We start from the raw sequence: 16,205 nt of genomic DNA, 5'->3' as shown, positions 1-16,205 counted from the left end.
AATTTTACTCTTAGTTAGCATTTTTCATATTACTAAATTGTTAGTGATAAAGTTTCTAACATTTACAATCTCTACTTACAGTTTCTTGTGTTTCATACTTTTCTCTCTAAACATGACAATCAATGTAAATTAGCTCCTAATTGACTATCAGATTACAGTTTATGTATGATGGTAAAGGAACTAATGTTCATATAATTATGTTATCATATATGCCATGTTACATCATATATGTATGTTACTTAATATATTCTGTCATGAAATATTTATCTGTCGCATAATATATTCTATCATGTAACATTTATCTGTTACATAATATACTCTGTCACATAATTTTATCTGTTACACATTATGTCATGTCACGTAATTTTGTCTGTTACATGTTATACCAGGTCACGTAATATTGTCTATTATATGTTATACCAGGTCACGTAATATTTTCTGTTGCATGTTATATCATGTCATGTAATGTTGTCTGTTATATGTTATGTCATGTCATATAATATTGTCTATTACATGTTATGTCATGTTACGTAATTATATCTATTACATGTTATCTCATATTGCGTATTGTTGTTTGTTTCATGCTACGTCAAGTCATGCATCTTACGTACATATCACGTCACGTTATGTCAGGTCGTATGTCCTTTCATTTCATGTCATGCTATGTCTCGAGTACAGAGCGTGTCTCGAAAATAGTATTTTCTCAGTCAGTCATGCCTGAGATACTTGTGACGTAATCACTATGATTGTTCGAGTATCTCCATTTATAATTCACGCGAGGAAGGTACTTCAGACTTAATCATTTTGATTGTTGAAATATCTCTACTCAAATAATCTTGACGGAATAATTCTGATTATCAAAATATTAGTAGGTACTTTTGATGTAATCATTATGATTGTTAAGGTATTTCATTTAAAATACTCATGTTGTAATCATTTTGATTGTCTAAGTATCTCTGATAGAATATGTTGACCAAAATCATTCTGATTGTTCGCTATTCTTGACGAAACACTCCGACTCCCCCCAGATATCTAAAAATGACTTTATTAATAATTGTGGAGAGCGGGGAGTTACATAGTAGCTCTCCACTTTATTTCACATCTTTTTCAAAGTCGTAGAAAGTTTCTTTTTTGAGGTGATAGCTTTTGAACCAAAAACTCTAGATTAGACTTGGTTTAGGTAATTGAGGTTGGAAGTTTTGGGGCTTATGGTTTTCTTACTTGAAAATGATTTTAGCTGTATAGAGAATTTTCGTATAGTCATATCTTAGTTACTTTTACAGTTATGTCGGACTATCTATATTGTAATGATTTAGAATTTAATGGTTATAGCCGAACTTGTGAATAGATTTTTGAGAATCATTGTATCGTAGTTGTAAATAATTTAGAGGTTGTGTATTTGATATATATTTGTAAATAGGAAGAAAGTTCTAGAAATATATCCAAAACTGTCCGTTTATGATTTTGGATTTGGGGCGTTACACACAACGCAGCACCTTGGCAAGTTGGTTCATGGACATGCGTATTCTATTTTATTTCAGTCATATAATATATAAGCCCTGTACAGATATCTTCAGCTTGACCAGCATACAAGTATGCTTCTTATTGTATGACAAACGAATTTGCATAGTACAACACTGACTAACATATTACTTGCAAACAAAAGGCTTGCAGTTGGCCATGGACAACCTCTACCTTTCCAGCCTCTACAGAAAGAGCAAGACGCTTACCTCCGCAGGAAGTTCAGCCGTCCTACAAAATATGCAAACATGGAAGCAAAAACAAGGGGGAAAGCCATGAGAACAACCGCCACAACAGCCAAGCGATCATGGTGAAACCCGAAGTAATCTTCTAAGAAGGCAGCCACTGTTTTCGTTTCTCCGAATACCATGATGGGCTTATTTATATCTCCATATTGTGAAGTGAGCATACCATTCAGCGACCAGGATGTGGGTGTCAGATAATATAACCAGATCCACCACTTTGGAATTTTCTGTAAGAATAAGACAATCCGGTCAGTTTAACTGTATGTATTGTTCATAACTTGAAGACTCCACGGTGTACAATATAGATGAGTTTTGAGTGCTTTTATCAGCTTACCGGTTCAGGCATCAGAAAACCAGAAAACAGGTTGAATAATGTGTAAAAGGCTGAGCACAAAATTGCAGCTACCATGAAGTTTGGCGTCAATGACACGACTAGCATTCCCAGATAATTGAAGTACAGCAATGAACAAAATATTGCATAGAAGTACCAGAAAACCTTATAAGCCGACCCATAATATCCAATCATTGGATATGAGATTGTCACAAATAACGCAGTTTCGATGAACAGATAGGGGATTTCCACTATCACCTACAATATCAGTATCCCCAATTATATAAGTTGAAAATAATGGCTAAACAAGAGCCCCCTAATCAAGACCTTAGATTCCACCAATTTTGTTTTCAGAGATCAAATGGTGATAGTAGGCCACACAAGTAGAATTTACAGGTAGAGAATCATACCTGTGCAAGTGAATGAGCCCATGAAGAGTACATCCCGGCAAATCTTTCCCGGTACATAACATTTCTCTCTGCTGCTATATATGGAAGGACTGTCGTGCAATTATTTATGCCCAAGAAGATAACAGTAGCGTACATTGAACCAAAAATATTGAATAGGTTCTGCTGGTTGTTTCTAACAGAAAAAGAAAAAAAAAACGCAGCATTTAGTTCTTTGCAATACACCTAAAATATGCACCTTACAGAAAAAGGCATATATCTGACGGATGGAATGCTTTGTCTTAAGCAAAGGAGAGACATACAGCTGAATTTAGTCAAGTTATACAGACTAGCAATTTCTAATGTAATATAGATTCTGCCAAAAGGCGAAAAAGTAGAAAACGATAAATAACTAAAACTTACAATTTTTTTCCTTGGTTCCAATATAGCGCTCCAAAAATTAAAGCAGTTACAAGTGTATGCACCATACGAGTCAAGTTGTATGCAGGATTCCTCCAATAAGTCAAATGTTGTTTCCATAGGCAGGATTTGACTTGTCCCCAACCATTTTGAGAAAAGCGGGACACAAAATGCAGATCTGTTGAACCAGGAGGTGGGCTACTCAACTGCCTTACAAGTTCTTTGTTGTTCCTGAAAATGGGATAACAGAGGTTGTCATGTTTGTATAAAGAATGAAATACAGGTCATATGACCATGATCTGTATCCACACAATAGATGAACATGTAACAACACAAGGTCCAAGCCACATCTAAACCTATATATAATGCAAAATGACTAATCAAATTACAATTGGAGTCCTTGAATCAAATTGCCAAGAACTCCTCATTACAATCCTGCCCCTTTAAATTGTTAATGTCCTCGTCAGGTCAAGTCTCACATTTCTAGTAGGATTTGGCTCTGATACTATTTGTAATGACCTAAGACCGATGCCACATCTAAGCCTATACTCTAAAAGGGCTGGTTAATGTTAGAATTGGAGTCCTTAGAATTTGTAAAATGGAAAGAATTTCTCCTTGTCAAGCAATGTAGAATTCCTCTGCTGAATTGAAGTCACTATTTTGAAATAGTAACGCGCTACTTGACATCAGACAACATCAAAACCAAGTACAGTTCTAACCGAAGAAATCAACTCACTCAGATAGGGGAGATTCCCTGTATTTCTGGGCAAAGTCTACACCAAGCTCAACCTCTGAAGATGTCGAAGTGACCTCTAACATCCACGTTGATGGGTTGTAATTTTCTCTAATCTTTGGAACTCTTGGAATACCCTGTCAAAATAAAACTAAATTATCAATGTAACATCTTAAAACAAGGGGTGCTACTATACAAAAAATGGAAGCAGAAAAGATCCCCAAGATATGAGTATTGTTACAGCAAATAGCAAGCTAACCTCAAAATATTCTATAACCCAACTTGAATGCTGTCCTAATGGTCCAGAGTATATCATGCGCCCACCAGTTTTTAGAAGGATCAACTGTAAAAGCAAAAGGGGAATGAGACAAATAACTCTTGAAGATTTGTTAACAAGGAACTTGATTCCTAGGATTGAATCTTGTCCAACACCAGTTCTGATATCATTTTGTTGGGGAGTAGGCTGGATGCAACATATCTTACATACTTTTCTTTAGTGCAGCCGTCAAACCTAAATGCTCTTGCTTTATTTCTTCAGTAGCCATGCTTGTACTACTGAGTTAGTGAGATAAACAGCACTTCTTTGAGAAGTAAATACTTCCTTGGTATATTCCGTGGATAAATTTACTTCGAAATTAAAAAAAAAAAAAATATGTATATATATATATATATATATACCTCATCAAATGTTTCAAATATGTGAATGCTAGGTTGGTGGATGGTACAAACAATTGTTCTTCCTGTATCAGCTACGTTCTTCACCGCTCGCATGACAATTGCAGCTGCTCTTGCATCCAAACTTGTTGTCGGTTCATCCATGAAGATGATAGAGGGGTTAGCAACAAGCTCCACGGCTATTGTAAGCCGCTTACGCTGCTCATTTGATAGACCAGTAGCCCCAGGTATACCTACTAATGCATCCTTTATTTCATCAAGCTCAATGGTCTCAAGGACTTCATCCACAAATGCCTGCAAGACATCACAAGAAAGCTTTAACAAACCATTATATTATCTCAACAATGAATATAAATTCCAAACCTTTGGACTTAATGTCAGTGCATTGTGATCTTACGGCTTTAGTTTTTGGGTCTACTTCAGCAGACAAGCGCAGCCAAGCAGAAAATATGACTGATTCTTCTACAGTTAGTTGAGGAGAATGTATATCAGTTTGTTCACAGTAACCCGATATCCTAGCAAAGGTTGCTTGAACCTTCGGATACCCTCCAATCTTTATTTGCCCTTCAATATAACCACTGGTCTTTCTTCCAGCTAGAACATCCAGAAGAGTTGTTTTGCCAGCTCCACTGACACCCATCAAAGCTGTTAGAACACCAGGCCTCAATGCGCCAGTAACATCCGAAAGAAGTTGAAGTCTTTTGTTTGTGAATCCCTGTTCTCTCATTTCCTGAGAGCCAGAAATGAAATAGGAAAGAAAATTACAGGAATGGATTTAATGTTGTGAATGATTATCAATCCAGCAACCACAGAGGACCTAACATAAAATTAAATGTCATTACCAGTGGGGTGTCAACATAGTATTGCACATCTTCAAACACTACGGTTAGGGGTGTAAAAGGTAAGACCATCCTACCTGTTATTGGAACAGAGGCTCATTAAAAGCTGGATAAATACATTTAAAGAAAATAAAGAGGTAATGATCGGAATAACAATCAGAAGATTGAGAAAATTTATCTAACCTTTTTTCGGTCCAATATTAGCCTGTAGATGAGAATTTTTGGACTTTTCATCCAAATGGTCCCCAACATGTGAATCGTCACTTCCAGGTACTTTGGAGAGCATTTCATGCGAAATAATAACACGAGATGATCCAGGAGCTGAATGTTAATCGAATGTTAATCAAATGTCAACAAATCAGCATCTATTGTTGCAATGCTGTTTCAAGTTGAAATAAAACAACAGCAAAGAACTTACACTTCAAGTAACTTAACGCCAAGATATATCCAATGTTGAATACTATTGTAAATCCAAATAAGGCACCAAGTGATATCCAAAAAAGATAACCATCAAAGTTTAGTCCACGGCTTTCAAGTATTTCTTGCCCTATCGTAGTGTTTGCCGATGTCAACTACAGATAAGAAAGGAAAGCAGACTTAGCTGGAACATCTGTTTCTCCCAGCCGTTAAAGTCATAATTAATTACAGGGATAACACAGCATTATCAGGCTTGTACCAGAAGTATTGGAGTATAGGTCATACAACTGAAATTGATTGTGTAATTACAAGTGTTACCCAAGCATACACTACTCCAGTTATTGGTGTATGAATTAAGGTGGAACTTAAAACTTCACCTAAGATTCGTTTAGCTGGACATTGGCGATCAGTAGAAATATATTGCACTGCAGTGAAAGATATGGAGTGAAATGCTACTGAATTTCCAGTGTTAGAAGATATAAATAAAAAAACACCAAACAGAACGTAGAGTTGATTTTAGTAACTTACTGGATAATTCTCTAAAAGATTAAAACAGGCAAAAAGTGATAGAGTTAGTGAGGACGGATTTGAACTTGTAAAATCTAACAGAAAGCTGGGCTATGATTACGAAGCCAGAAGAAATGCCGTGGGAGTCTCACCTTTTGCCATCTTGGGGCAAGAAACTCATTTAAAGAAAGCCCTATCTCTCCGTATGTAATGGGTGAAACCCAAAAACCCCACCTCAACCAGACAGGCATGGAAGCTGCAGCAGAACAGTTAAGCTTGTCATTTCAATTGATTATCTTAGAATGAGATTTGGCAAAAGGAGATATTGAAACCTTACATTTATTAATAATGAAGCCACCGAATAACATTACAAATAATATTGCAAAACTACCAGCTGTGAAAGATGCATTATTTGTCCGGAAGATGGAGGCCAGGAAACGGAACATGGACAATGAAGATAGGTGCACTGCAAAAAGTAGAACAAACTGGCGGAAGAACCTAAAACAGAAGCGAAGCAAGGGTCACAACTAACAGAATTTGGCACTGCTGCTGCCCTCAACATTACTGATGTACTTAAGTAAATCATAAAGGTTCGATAAAAGAAAATTAAAAAAAAAAATGCTTAAGCAAAAGAAGATGCTCTGTTGAGGCTCTAACGTTTGAAAAGTTTTGGATATAAGTTTGGAAATTCATGAACCAAAACTAGGCAAAATTAACAAATATGAACATATTTTCATGTCCAACTAACCTCTGGGCCTCAGGACTGTATCCAATGACATAATACGTAAAACACGTCCAAACCAGAGATTCCACAAATGAAAGAGGGATCTTTAGTATGCTTGCTGGAATGGCATAAGCCCAAGCTGGGTAAAAATAAAATGCTTTCTGTTTGTAGAATACTTCAAGTCTTTGAATAGTCATTGACATCTCTGGGATACCATCAACAAGAAGGATGACAAGAGCATAGAACAGGGCACCCATATAGTAATTTGCATAATAAACATCAATATCCATGCGAGACCGCAAAAACACAGTCATTGTTATACATGCAATGATAATCAGCTGCAGATAGAAAAAACCAAAACATGTTTCAGATTTCGCAGGGCTTTGGACAAACTAAACAAAAAATAAAGATGAAACAGGAAGAATGAGCATAGGTTTTAACGCTCCCACACCAGGAAAAGTAATGATAGTAAAGGACCAAGGAACATCAGCATAAGTACAAATCTTAACCTGACTTGTTTTGAATATGTAGATAAAAGAATTCCTTTTCATGAGAAGAAGTTCCCTGGAAGCGCAAGCTCTAAAAAGATCCCATTTAGAAAGGGAATACCGACTAAAGGAAAGAGCACTCTGATGGCTTTGGGACTTATCATATGGCTCTGAGAGCTCCTCTTCCAGCTTCTTTCCATATGGAGACTCTTTGAACTTCCTAGAGAACAAATCGACTGGAATGTAACTGTGAGGTACTTCCGTGTGATACCAGTACTGTGCTTGATCTTTCCTCGAGATTACCTGTATAAACATAGCATGAAATAGTTTTTTTAAAGAGAGGAGCTTGAAAAGAAAACAAATATAAGCTTAAATGCACTTACCTCCTGGATAAAATCAGCAACCCCTTTCCTCGCCGGACATCTAAAACCACAATCCTCAAAAAACTCTAGAACATGATCACGTGGACCATGATACACAATCTTTCCCTCTGACATCAAAATGAGGTCATCAAAAAGATCAAATGTCTCTGGGGCTGGCTGAAGAAGGGAAACCAGTAATGTAACATCTGTGATATGCACTAGCTGCTGAAGACAAGTAACAATTTGAAAGGCAGTGGAACTGTCTAAGCCATTTGTTATCTCATCCATAAACAGAGCTTTTGTAGGACCTACAATCATCTCCCCTGCAAAATTGAAGTCCAATTCCCTACAGTCAAAATCCAAACTGGCATTGGGAGTTAGTTCTCTTATTAAAACCAGCTAAGGTTATTGTTTTCACTCAGATTACCTGTAGTCAATCTCTTTTTCTGACCACCAGAGATACCTCTTCTCATAGCATCTCCAACTAGAGTGTCAGCGCAGATATCAAGTCCAATGATCTGAGAACTCAAGGCAGCAATAGAAATAAACTGGTAACTTATTTGTCAATTTACAAATTACAGGGTATAGGTTTTCTGTCAGCTTTGTTGAAAGAGAATGACCTTTAGTATGTAGTCTGTTTGAAGGGTTCTTTTTAGTCCTTCCACAGAAATCGCCTGCCAAAAAAATACAGTCAATATTACAATGAAAATCCTCAAGAAAACCATCAATAAGTAGAAACAAAAGAAACATAGTGTGACCAAAATAAATTATCTTATTTCATTCCATAAGTAATAATACCCACAGTGTGACCAAAATCTTTTATATGCTAAATCTTTTGCAGTGGCTGTGATTAACGCGCATGCAACAGAGAATTTTCCTATGAGTAAGAGGATTCAGCTTTAATGATTTTGTCAATGATGGTTCTCATTATCTCAAGTTTTCCATCATTTTATCAAAGAACAAAAAATCGCATATGGTCTGGATGGGATTTTTTCCCAAGTTTCTGTCACAAACGAAAATTTCAACAACTTTAACTAGTTTCATGTAGCCAAATCAGTTGGCATACAGCAGTATAGATTATTTCATAAACAAGGAAAAAAGAAGATGAGAGATGAAACCGTTACCTTCATGTAAGTGTCTATGTCTGGATCGGGAACAACTCCGGCTTCCTTCTCTCTTTTACTGACTTCCATCAAAACATCTGAATTAGTCCGAAAACAAATGTTGCTGTCATTATCCAAGTGTTGGGGGTTTATACTTTATAAGGCAGTACTTATTAATAAATTATCTTCCCAGTTGAACTCCAAGGAAAACTTACCTGTTCGGCTTCCAACACCCATACAACGAGCTGAAAAGTCCAGTATTTCCCTCACGGTCATGTCAGGAATGTGCACGTCATTTTGGCTGATATAAGCCGAAGTCTTTTGGGGGACAAACTCTTCTAGCTTGTATCCATTGTAAGAAATTTCCCCAGTAATCTATTAGGCAAAACAGATAGTTTATACATAAATTTGAAAGAATACAAATGTGAAAGATTAGCAATCAACCAAAAACTTGGTAACACTTTGATCTTTCTTGATTTTTTTTTTTTTCCTATCAACATTCTGCTGATTTACGTTTCAAGTTATAGTTTCAAACTAGATGCCCATTAATGAGCGTACATTGCCCTCATCAGGCTGACAATATAAATGCATTCTTCAAGTAATATGGAGGAAGTACAAAACCTTGAGAGATTCGTCTAGATTCCCGGACAGGGCCTTTAAAAGGGACGTCTTTCCGCAACCTGGGGGGCCAAGCAGCAGAGTTATCCTGCAGAAAAGGTCAGGCCATGTGAATACGTCTCCAGCCTCATATCACCCAAACGTTTCGAATCCTCTCTATAGAAAGATTTCTGTGAAGAAGTTATCAAAATTGAAATGGAAGTATTAAAATTGAAGGCAAAAAAAAAAAAAAAAAAGGTATTCCAGTTCCAAGTCCAATTGATCATAAACTTGTATTTTGAGACACTCGAGAGAGGAACATTTCGTTGAATGTGGGGATACCACTATGTCATGAGGAATCACAACGTGATAATATTCCCGTGTGAAGTTTCTGCTTTGAATTAGCAACTCCATGGAACAAAGCATGGCGATCCAATATCCAACGCACAGTCCTCAGAGAGTCCCTCTCTAATACAGACCTAAATCTTTGAAACAGATACAAACTTCATTTGGGGGATGCAACAAGAGAACGGCAAATTAAGGAACTTTATCTTTGATTTCTATTCAACTATTTCCATAAGATAGAGCGACAACATGTATAGACATTTTATGTTGTCGGGGAAAGACATCATTTGAGTTAATAGTTCATTTCATTATCAGGAAATCTTCATTTTGGACCTCCAACGCTCTGGAATTTTATATATTCTTCACAGTTATCCAAAGAGCTTTGTCAAGGAGATTATTCGACAGCAAGAAACAACATTTCATCAAAACACACCGGCGAGAAATTAAAGAATCGTGAGAAGGGTACAGGAAAAAAAAAAAAAAACTGAAAATGATTACATCCTCGAACTTAAAATATGTCTAATTTTGGAGAAATTAACCAAATAATAATAATTATAATTGAAAGCTTTATTTATATATATATATATATATATAATTATACTCATCATTCAGTGCTCACATCACACATTATAAATAAGTTTTTTTTTTTTCACTTACAAAATATGGAATTGTAATCATTAAAATGCTAAAAAGAATTGAATTCAGGACAGTTGACTTAGATCTTAATCAAAGCCGTTAGCAACCTTCCTGGCTTTATGATACTACTAACGTCATTGATGATGCTTATCTTGGCTTGACGTGACTTTGCACCCGGCAGCTTTGCGTACAACTGTTAAGGACCAAAAATTAATTAATTAATTAAATACTAAAACAAATATTAATGTAGACGGTACGTCGGCTACTTAGAAGTATTATTACATAAAATGATGATATCTTATTCTACAAGATTTGGGCAGTCTATCCAGGGACGGCAGAATTGTCAAAATTTCAGGTGCGGCCACGTCAGACATGTTAGAAATCATAAATAAAAATATTATATAAAAAAAACTAATTTAAAATTTCTACAAATTATTTTTTAAGAAAATATTATCCAAAAAGTCATTTTTTATGTACCTAGACATGCAGCATGTAGCTAGCTAGGCTGTGCAGGTTTGAACACCATGTTGCCGTTTTTATTCTACTACGTACGTCGACATGTTTGAAAGTCCAGGAACTTGAATTACTTACGCTGGAGATGGTGCTTTGAAGAGAATTCCATAGGGTTGGAAGGCCCTTGCCATGCACAACCTCACACTCAGCTTCAACACGCAGATTTCTGAACCTTACTTCTACAGTAGGCAACTTTACACCAACCCTACAAAACGATATATATTTAAAAGCAGTAAATGAACTGAAATTTGATTCGGATAAACTCGATTCAAGCTTAGTTCATTTCATAAATGAATTAAGTTTTTCTAACTTTATCATGACAATATTATAATTAATATTTAGTAAGATATATACTAATAACAATTATTTATTAAAAAGTGTTCATCGATCGAATTCATGAGTTTTAGTGTAAAAAATTGTGTTCTATGTATGACTATGGCTGTACTCATTCCATTCATATATATTCATGATGCTACACAAATGTGTTTGCGTTTCGAGATGCAATATCACACCTATGAATGATTTTTAGGAGGAGTTTTGAGAGAGAGAGAGAGTAAAGGGCCGGCTTACTTGTCTATTCGTTTTCTAATTTTTTGCAACAAGCGATGGTTGTCATTCTCAATCTGTTTGATGAGCTTCTCTACAAAGACATGTCGTTCTAGAGCCCCAAGCTTCGTAACATCAATCACCTGTTTCCCTTTTTTGTCAACAGCACCACCACCATCTTCATCAGCATCAGCATTAGCATCAGCATCCTTATCAAAAAGAGAAGATCTTAGCCGCTCAAACGTAGGTAATCTTTCAATTTCAGCCCACTGTAATGCGTATTCAACGTCACCATCTCCCTTTGCAGAACTCAATCCTGAAATACTGCTTCGGAAACTTGAATTATGCCGTTGAAAAGATGATCTAATGCTTCTTCCTATCTCTGCCAACTCAATTCTCAATGACTCTATCTCATCTGTACTAACTATCTGAGCCATGTTTTTTTTCTTGAACTTGGAGAACTTCAACTTGCAGAGGTGTATACATAAATATATCAAGACGAGTAAAGCTGTGCTTAGGTTCGGACTATTTGATTGATGAAGCAAGGATGATGCATGTAGTACTAATCATGTTCTCATGTTCTTGATAGCCAAGCTAATTTAAAATATTGCTGGGAATTAAATATAGCACATGACTTTACTGGAGAGAGATGCTTCTGTTGTTGATCAATTCAAGCCAACTTCTGATTGATCGCGAATAAAGGATGATGCATGCACTGATCTTCATGTTCTTGGCAGCCAAGCAATTAAGTTGAAAAATATTGCTGGGTATTGTAGCATGCGCATGACTTTACTTGAGAGAGAGAGATAGAGAGAGAGAGAGAGAGAGAGAGGAGAGATTCATGTGTTGCATGTTATTATCTGGTTATGCTCTGAACATGATTAAAAAGGATTTATTTTGGTTAAGCGTGAATAACATGCATGCAACAGATGGATCTCTCTCTCTCTCTATCTCCCTCAAACTAAATCCCTTTTAATGTTCAGAGCATATCTTTTTTATGTTAAAATAATCTCTCTCTCTCTCTCTCTCTCTCTATACATATACATATACATATACATATATATATATATATGTATATAAATGGTTTTACAAACACATGCGTGGAGCCAATTAAGTTCCTGCTTAATATATATATATATATATTTAATGAGAGATTTTTTTTTTTTTTTACATGATCAACTTACCGACATCTTTGCATCAATAACGACTTATATAATGTCATCCCCAGGAAATAAACTTAGGGAAATGCTAAGTATATATCCTAATAGTGGATTTCGAAACTTTTTTTTTTTTTTTTTGACTTAATGATTACAGAAATATTTTTTAATAATATTGTAAATTTCTAAAAAAAATATTTAAATAATTAAAAATATATATATAAAAAAATAAAACAAAACAAATACACTTATCCGGAGAATATTTCGAAATTCTCGGTGGCTGAGCCCATTCATTAACCTAACTATCTTATTATAGGCCACCAATCTAAGGTTAATTGTGGTCGGGTTAAGTACATTATGTCATTCCGACAAGAGCCTATGCTTAATTAACATGTCTGTCTTGAGTTCATAGATTGCTCATATTCTCTTGAATATTGGGAGGCCAGAGACCACCACCATTGACCATAGTACGTACTACTTGCCGCATGCAAGATATACATAGGACTGCTCTGTATATTGTTGTATATAAATGGGAGGATTTACTCCATTCTATCACTTATTTACTAATTTTTTTATTTTTTTAAATTTTTTTTACTAACTATAAGTGAAGTTATATATATATATATATATATATATATTTTAATTTTTTCTTAATGATTAAGGATATTAAAAAATTACTTAAAAATAATAATAATAATAAATAAAAATTTCAAATACAATACTATAGAGTAGTAAAGAAGTGGTAGGAGGATAATAAATCTATCATTATCCATATAAATTTAGGAAATTGATAGCATAACTCTCTAATATGTCCATTAAATATATATTTTCATTCATACATTTTTAATTTTTTTAATAATTAAAAAAAGGATTATTAATAAATTTATATTTTTTTTTATTTTGTTTTAATGATTAAGGAGGTTTAAAAATACTTAAAAAGAAAAAAGCAAAAAACTATTTATACTGGTATGCATATTTAATTAGGATGCACATTTGGTGTGCACCTTATCATTGTCTATAAATTTATATACACAAGAATATAAATTTGAGGTGGTCAGTATATATATATAGAGAGAGAAATGCTTTAGCCACCGAGAAATATTATAAAAATAAATTTACCAAGAAATATTATAAAAATAAATTTATAAACTGACATAATTTTATGTAACTTAAATGATTTTTTTTTTTTTTTTTTTTTTTTTGCATATCATACAATGTTTATCCAATATCAGTTCTTTTTTTTTTTTTTCCATAACATAGTGCCATAAAAAATATCAAAAAGCCATCATATCTAGGACTTGGAACATAGTGCCATCATAAATGGAACACCAAAACCCATTTGCAATACAGTTTCTACTATTTCAAGTCAAAATAACATAGTATCATCAAAAATATCAAAAAACTATCATATCTAGAACATAGTGCCATCATATCTGAAACATAAAAAGCCATTTGCAATACTATTTCTAGTCGCCATAAAAAATAACTTAGTGCCATCAAAAATAACATAGTGCCATCAAAATTATCAAAAATTCATCATATCTGGAACATAGTGCCATCATATCTGGAACATAAAAAACCATTTGCAATACAATTTATACTATTTCAAGTCGCCATAAAAAATATAAAAAATAACATAGTGCAATAAAAAATATCAAAAAGCCATCATATCTGGAACATCTTCTCCATTTGCAATACAATTTCTACTATTTCAAGTCGTCATAAAAAATAACGTAGTGCCATAAAAAATAACATAGTGCTTTAGTTGGATGTAGTCCATCACAAGCTTAGATCTTTGTCATCCCAAGAATCACAAGCTTCAAAAGCTTCACAACCCTCCTGTCACATTAATCACAAAATCAATAATTATATACAACTTAAATTTCTAAAACATAATATTACATTTAAGGACTTAATAGAGAGTAAAATAACAAAAAAGAATATTAATCACATACATAACCAAATTTCGATTAAGAATCCAAGTTAGTGCAATCAACCTCAACTATATGCCCAATATCCCTACATAAACAAGGACGGAATAGAATAATATAAGTTTAGTTTGATTAAAAACCAATAAATAAAAAATATTCAAAAGCTACAATACCTCACTGAAGGACAGTTGTTCCGAGCATGTCCCTCAATTTTACAAATGTTACAATGTCTTTTATTGGTTGGTTGCATCTCTTTTGGATTCTTTACCTTCAAAGACTTTGGACGCCCTTTCATGGGCACCTGTGGAGGATCTTATAGCGTTTGTAAAACATTAGAGACAACCTGATCTTTTGTTACAAGAATCATAGATTGACTCAGCCTTTACAATTTGGCAATTTGATTATTTAACATCGTTATCATCTTCCATCAAAAGTAGCTCTTTATGGACTCCATCTTCGAGAATGGGTATGTCAACAGTAGGTCGACTCTTAGCATTGATAATCCATCTTTCGAGAATATGGTGTTCTGACAAACAATTTAATTTTGACTTCATGGCAAGTACACATAGGATATGCCTATAGAGAATTTCCATAAATTCAAACATATGGCAATTACAAGTCGCCTTATCTCCTCCACTTTCAAATGTCATATAATAGAGAGGAGTTTCTTTGCCATGAGGTGTCACTCTATAAGTCTTGCTTTCGCCCTTGTTAGAAAACTTGGTTGAATAGTAGCGTTGACTACTGAAAATCTCATTTTGGAAGACCATAAAAGACTTTCTTGTGTAGACTATGACATCTTCTTCTTCAAATTTGTGATATGTTTTCAATATGGCCTGGATAGATTTTGTTCGCACGTCATTTTCTTTCTATTTAAAATAATGTGCATCTAATACTTTCTCATATTGATGCACAAAAGCATTGACCATAATACTTGAACGAACATAATGCTTAAAGTACTTATTCATACTTTCACTTCTTTGAGTTATTTACATACTGGCACAAAATGTTGAACGCAAGTAAGTCAGAACTCATTTCTCCCGTTGGTTATAAAGATTTTGCAACTAAGAATTATCTCCTAACTCATACTTCACTAATATAACACTTTATTCTTGCTCAAACTCCTCAGTTGTAATTGTTTCATGAATACAATGACATAAATCTTTTTGAAAGTCCAGAAATCTATTAAATACATTTGCCAAATGTTTGAAATGTTTTTGTAAAATGTGCCACAAGCACAACCTATGAGTTCTATTTGGGAGTACCTCTCCAATGACTTTTGCCATAACCTTGTCATCATCAGTAATTATGGTTGAAGAGCACGTCCAAGTATTGTTTCTTGCCATGTTTTCAATAATCATGTATATGATTCTGCTGTTTCATTAATCAACAAGGCATAACCAAACATTATATTTTGGTGATGATAGTTAACTTCAGAAAATGCACAAATGACATCTTATAAATATTTGTCAAATATGTGGCGTCGAATGTGACCACATCTCCAAAATATTGGTATAACGCCCTTGATCTTGCATCTGCCAAAAAACAATTTCTCATCAACTTGCATGGAGTATACAAATCCAGGCTCTTTGCATTGTCGATAAAAAAAAATAGGTATATAACCGTTGTGCATTTCCCTCTTCAAATAATTTTATCCTGTTGTTTTCCAAGTAATGTTTCACATCCTTGCCAATGCAGCCAACATTAAAGTTGCTCCCTGCTTCCTTAC

General features: G+C 34.5%; 1 protein-coding gene across 1 annotated transcript; it reads right to left on the bottom strand.

The window, feature by feature from the left end:
- Positions 1-1,540: 1,540 nt before the first annotated feature.
- Positions 1,541-11,825, bottom strand: LOC109009355 (pleiotropic drug resistance protein 3-like). The gene is made up of 24 exons (XM_035692926.1): positions 11,413-11,825; positions 10,921-11,047; positions 10,437-10,522; positions 9,373-9,457; positions 8,967-9,126; positions 8,773-8,849; positions 8,269-8,322; positions 8,076-8,166; positions 7,670-7,971; positions 7,308-7,589; positions 6,823-7,136; positions 6,412-6,572; positions 6,227-6,330; positions 5,569-5,722; positions 5,334-5,471; positions 5,154-5,227; positions 4,709-5,041; positions 4,315-4,605; positions 3,896-3,979; positions 3,640-3,773; positions 2,907-3,134; positions 2,508-2,679; positions 2,101-2,355; positions 1,541-1,993 (listed from the first exon to the last, which is right to left on the bottom strand). Exons 1-24 carry the CDS (start codon positions 11,823-11,825, stop codon positions 1,727-1,729), a joined length of 4,386 nt encoding a protein of 1,461 aa, XP_035548819.1. The 3' UTR covers positions 1,541-1,726.
- Between the last annotated feature and the right edge of the window lie 4,380 nt (positions 11,826-16,205).

Source organism: Juglans regia, chromosome 8, assembly GCF_001411555.2.
Source record: "Juglans regia cultivar Chandler chromosome 8, Walnut 2.0, whole genome shotgun sequence".
Classification (NCBI taxonomy): Eukaryota; Viridiplantae; Streptophyta; class Magnoliopsida; order Fagales; family Juglandaceae; genus Juglans; species Juglans regia.
Note: the sequence above shows the minus strand (reverse complement) of the source record. Positions and strands in the feature narration are given on the sequence as shown.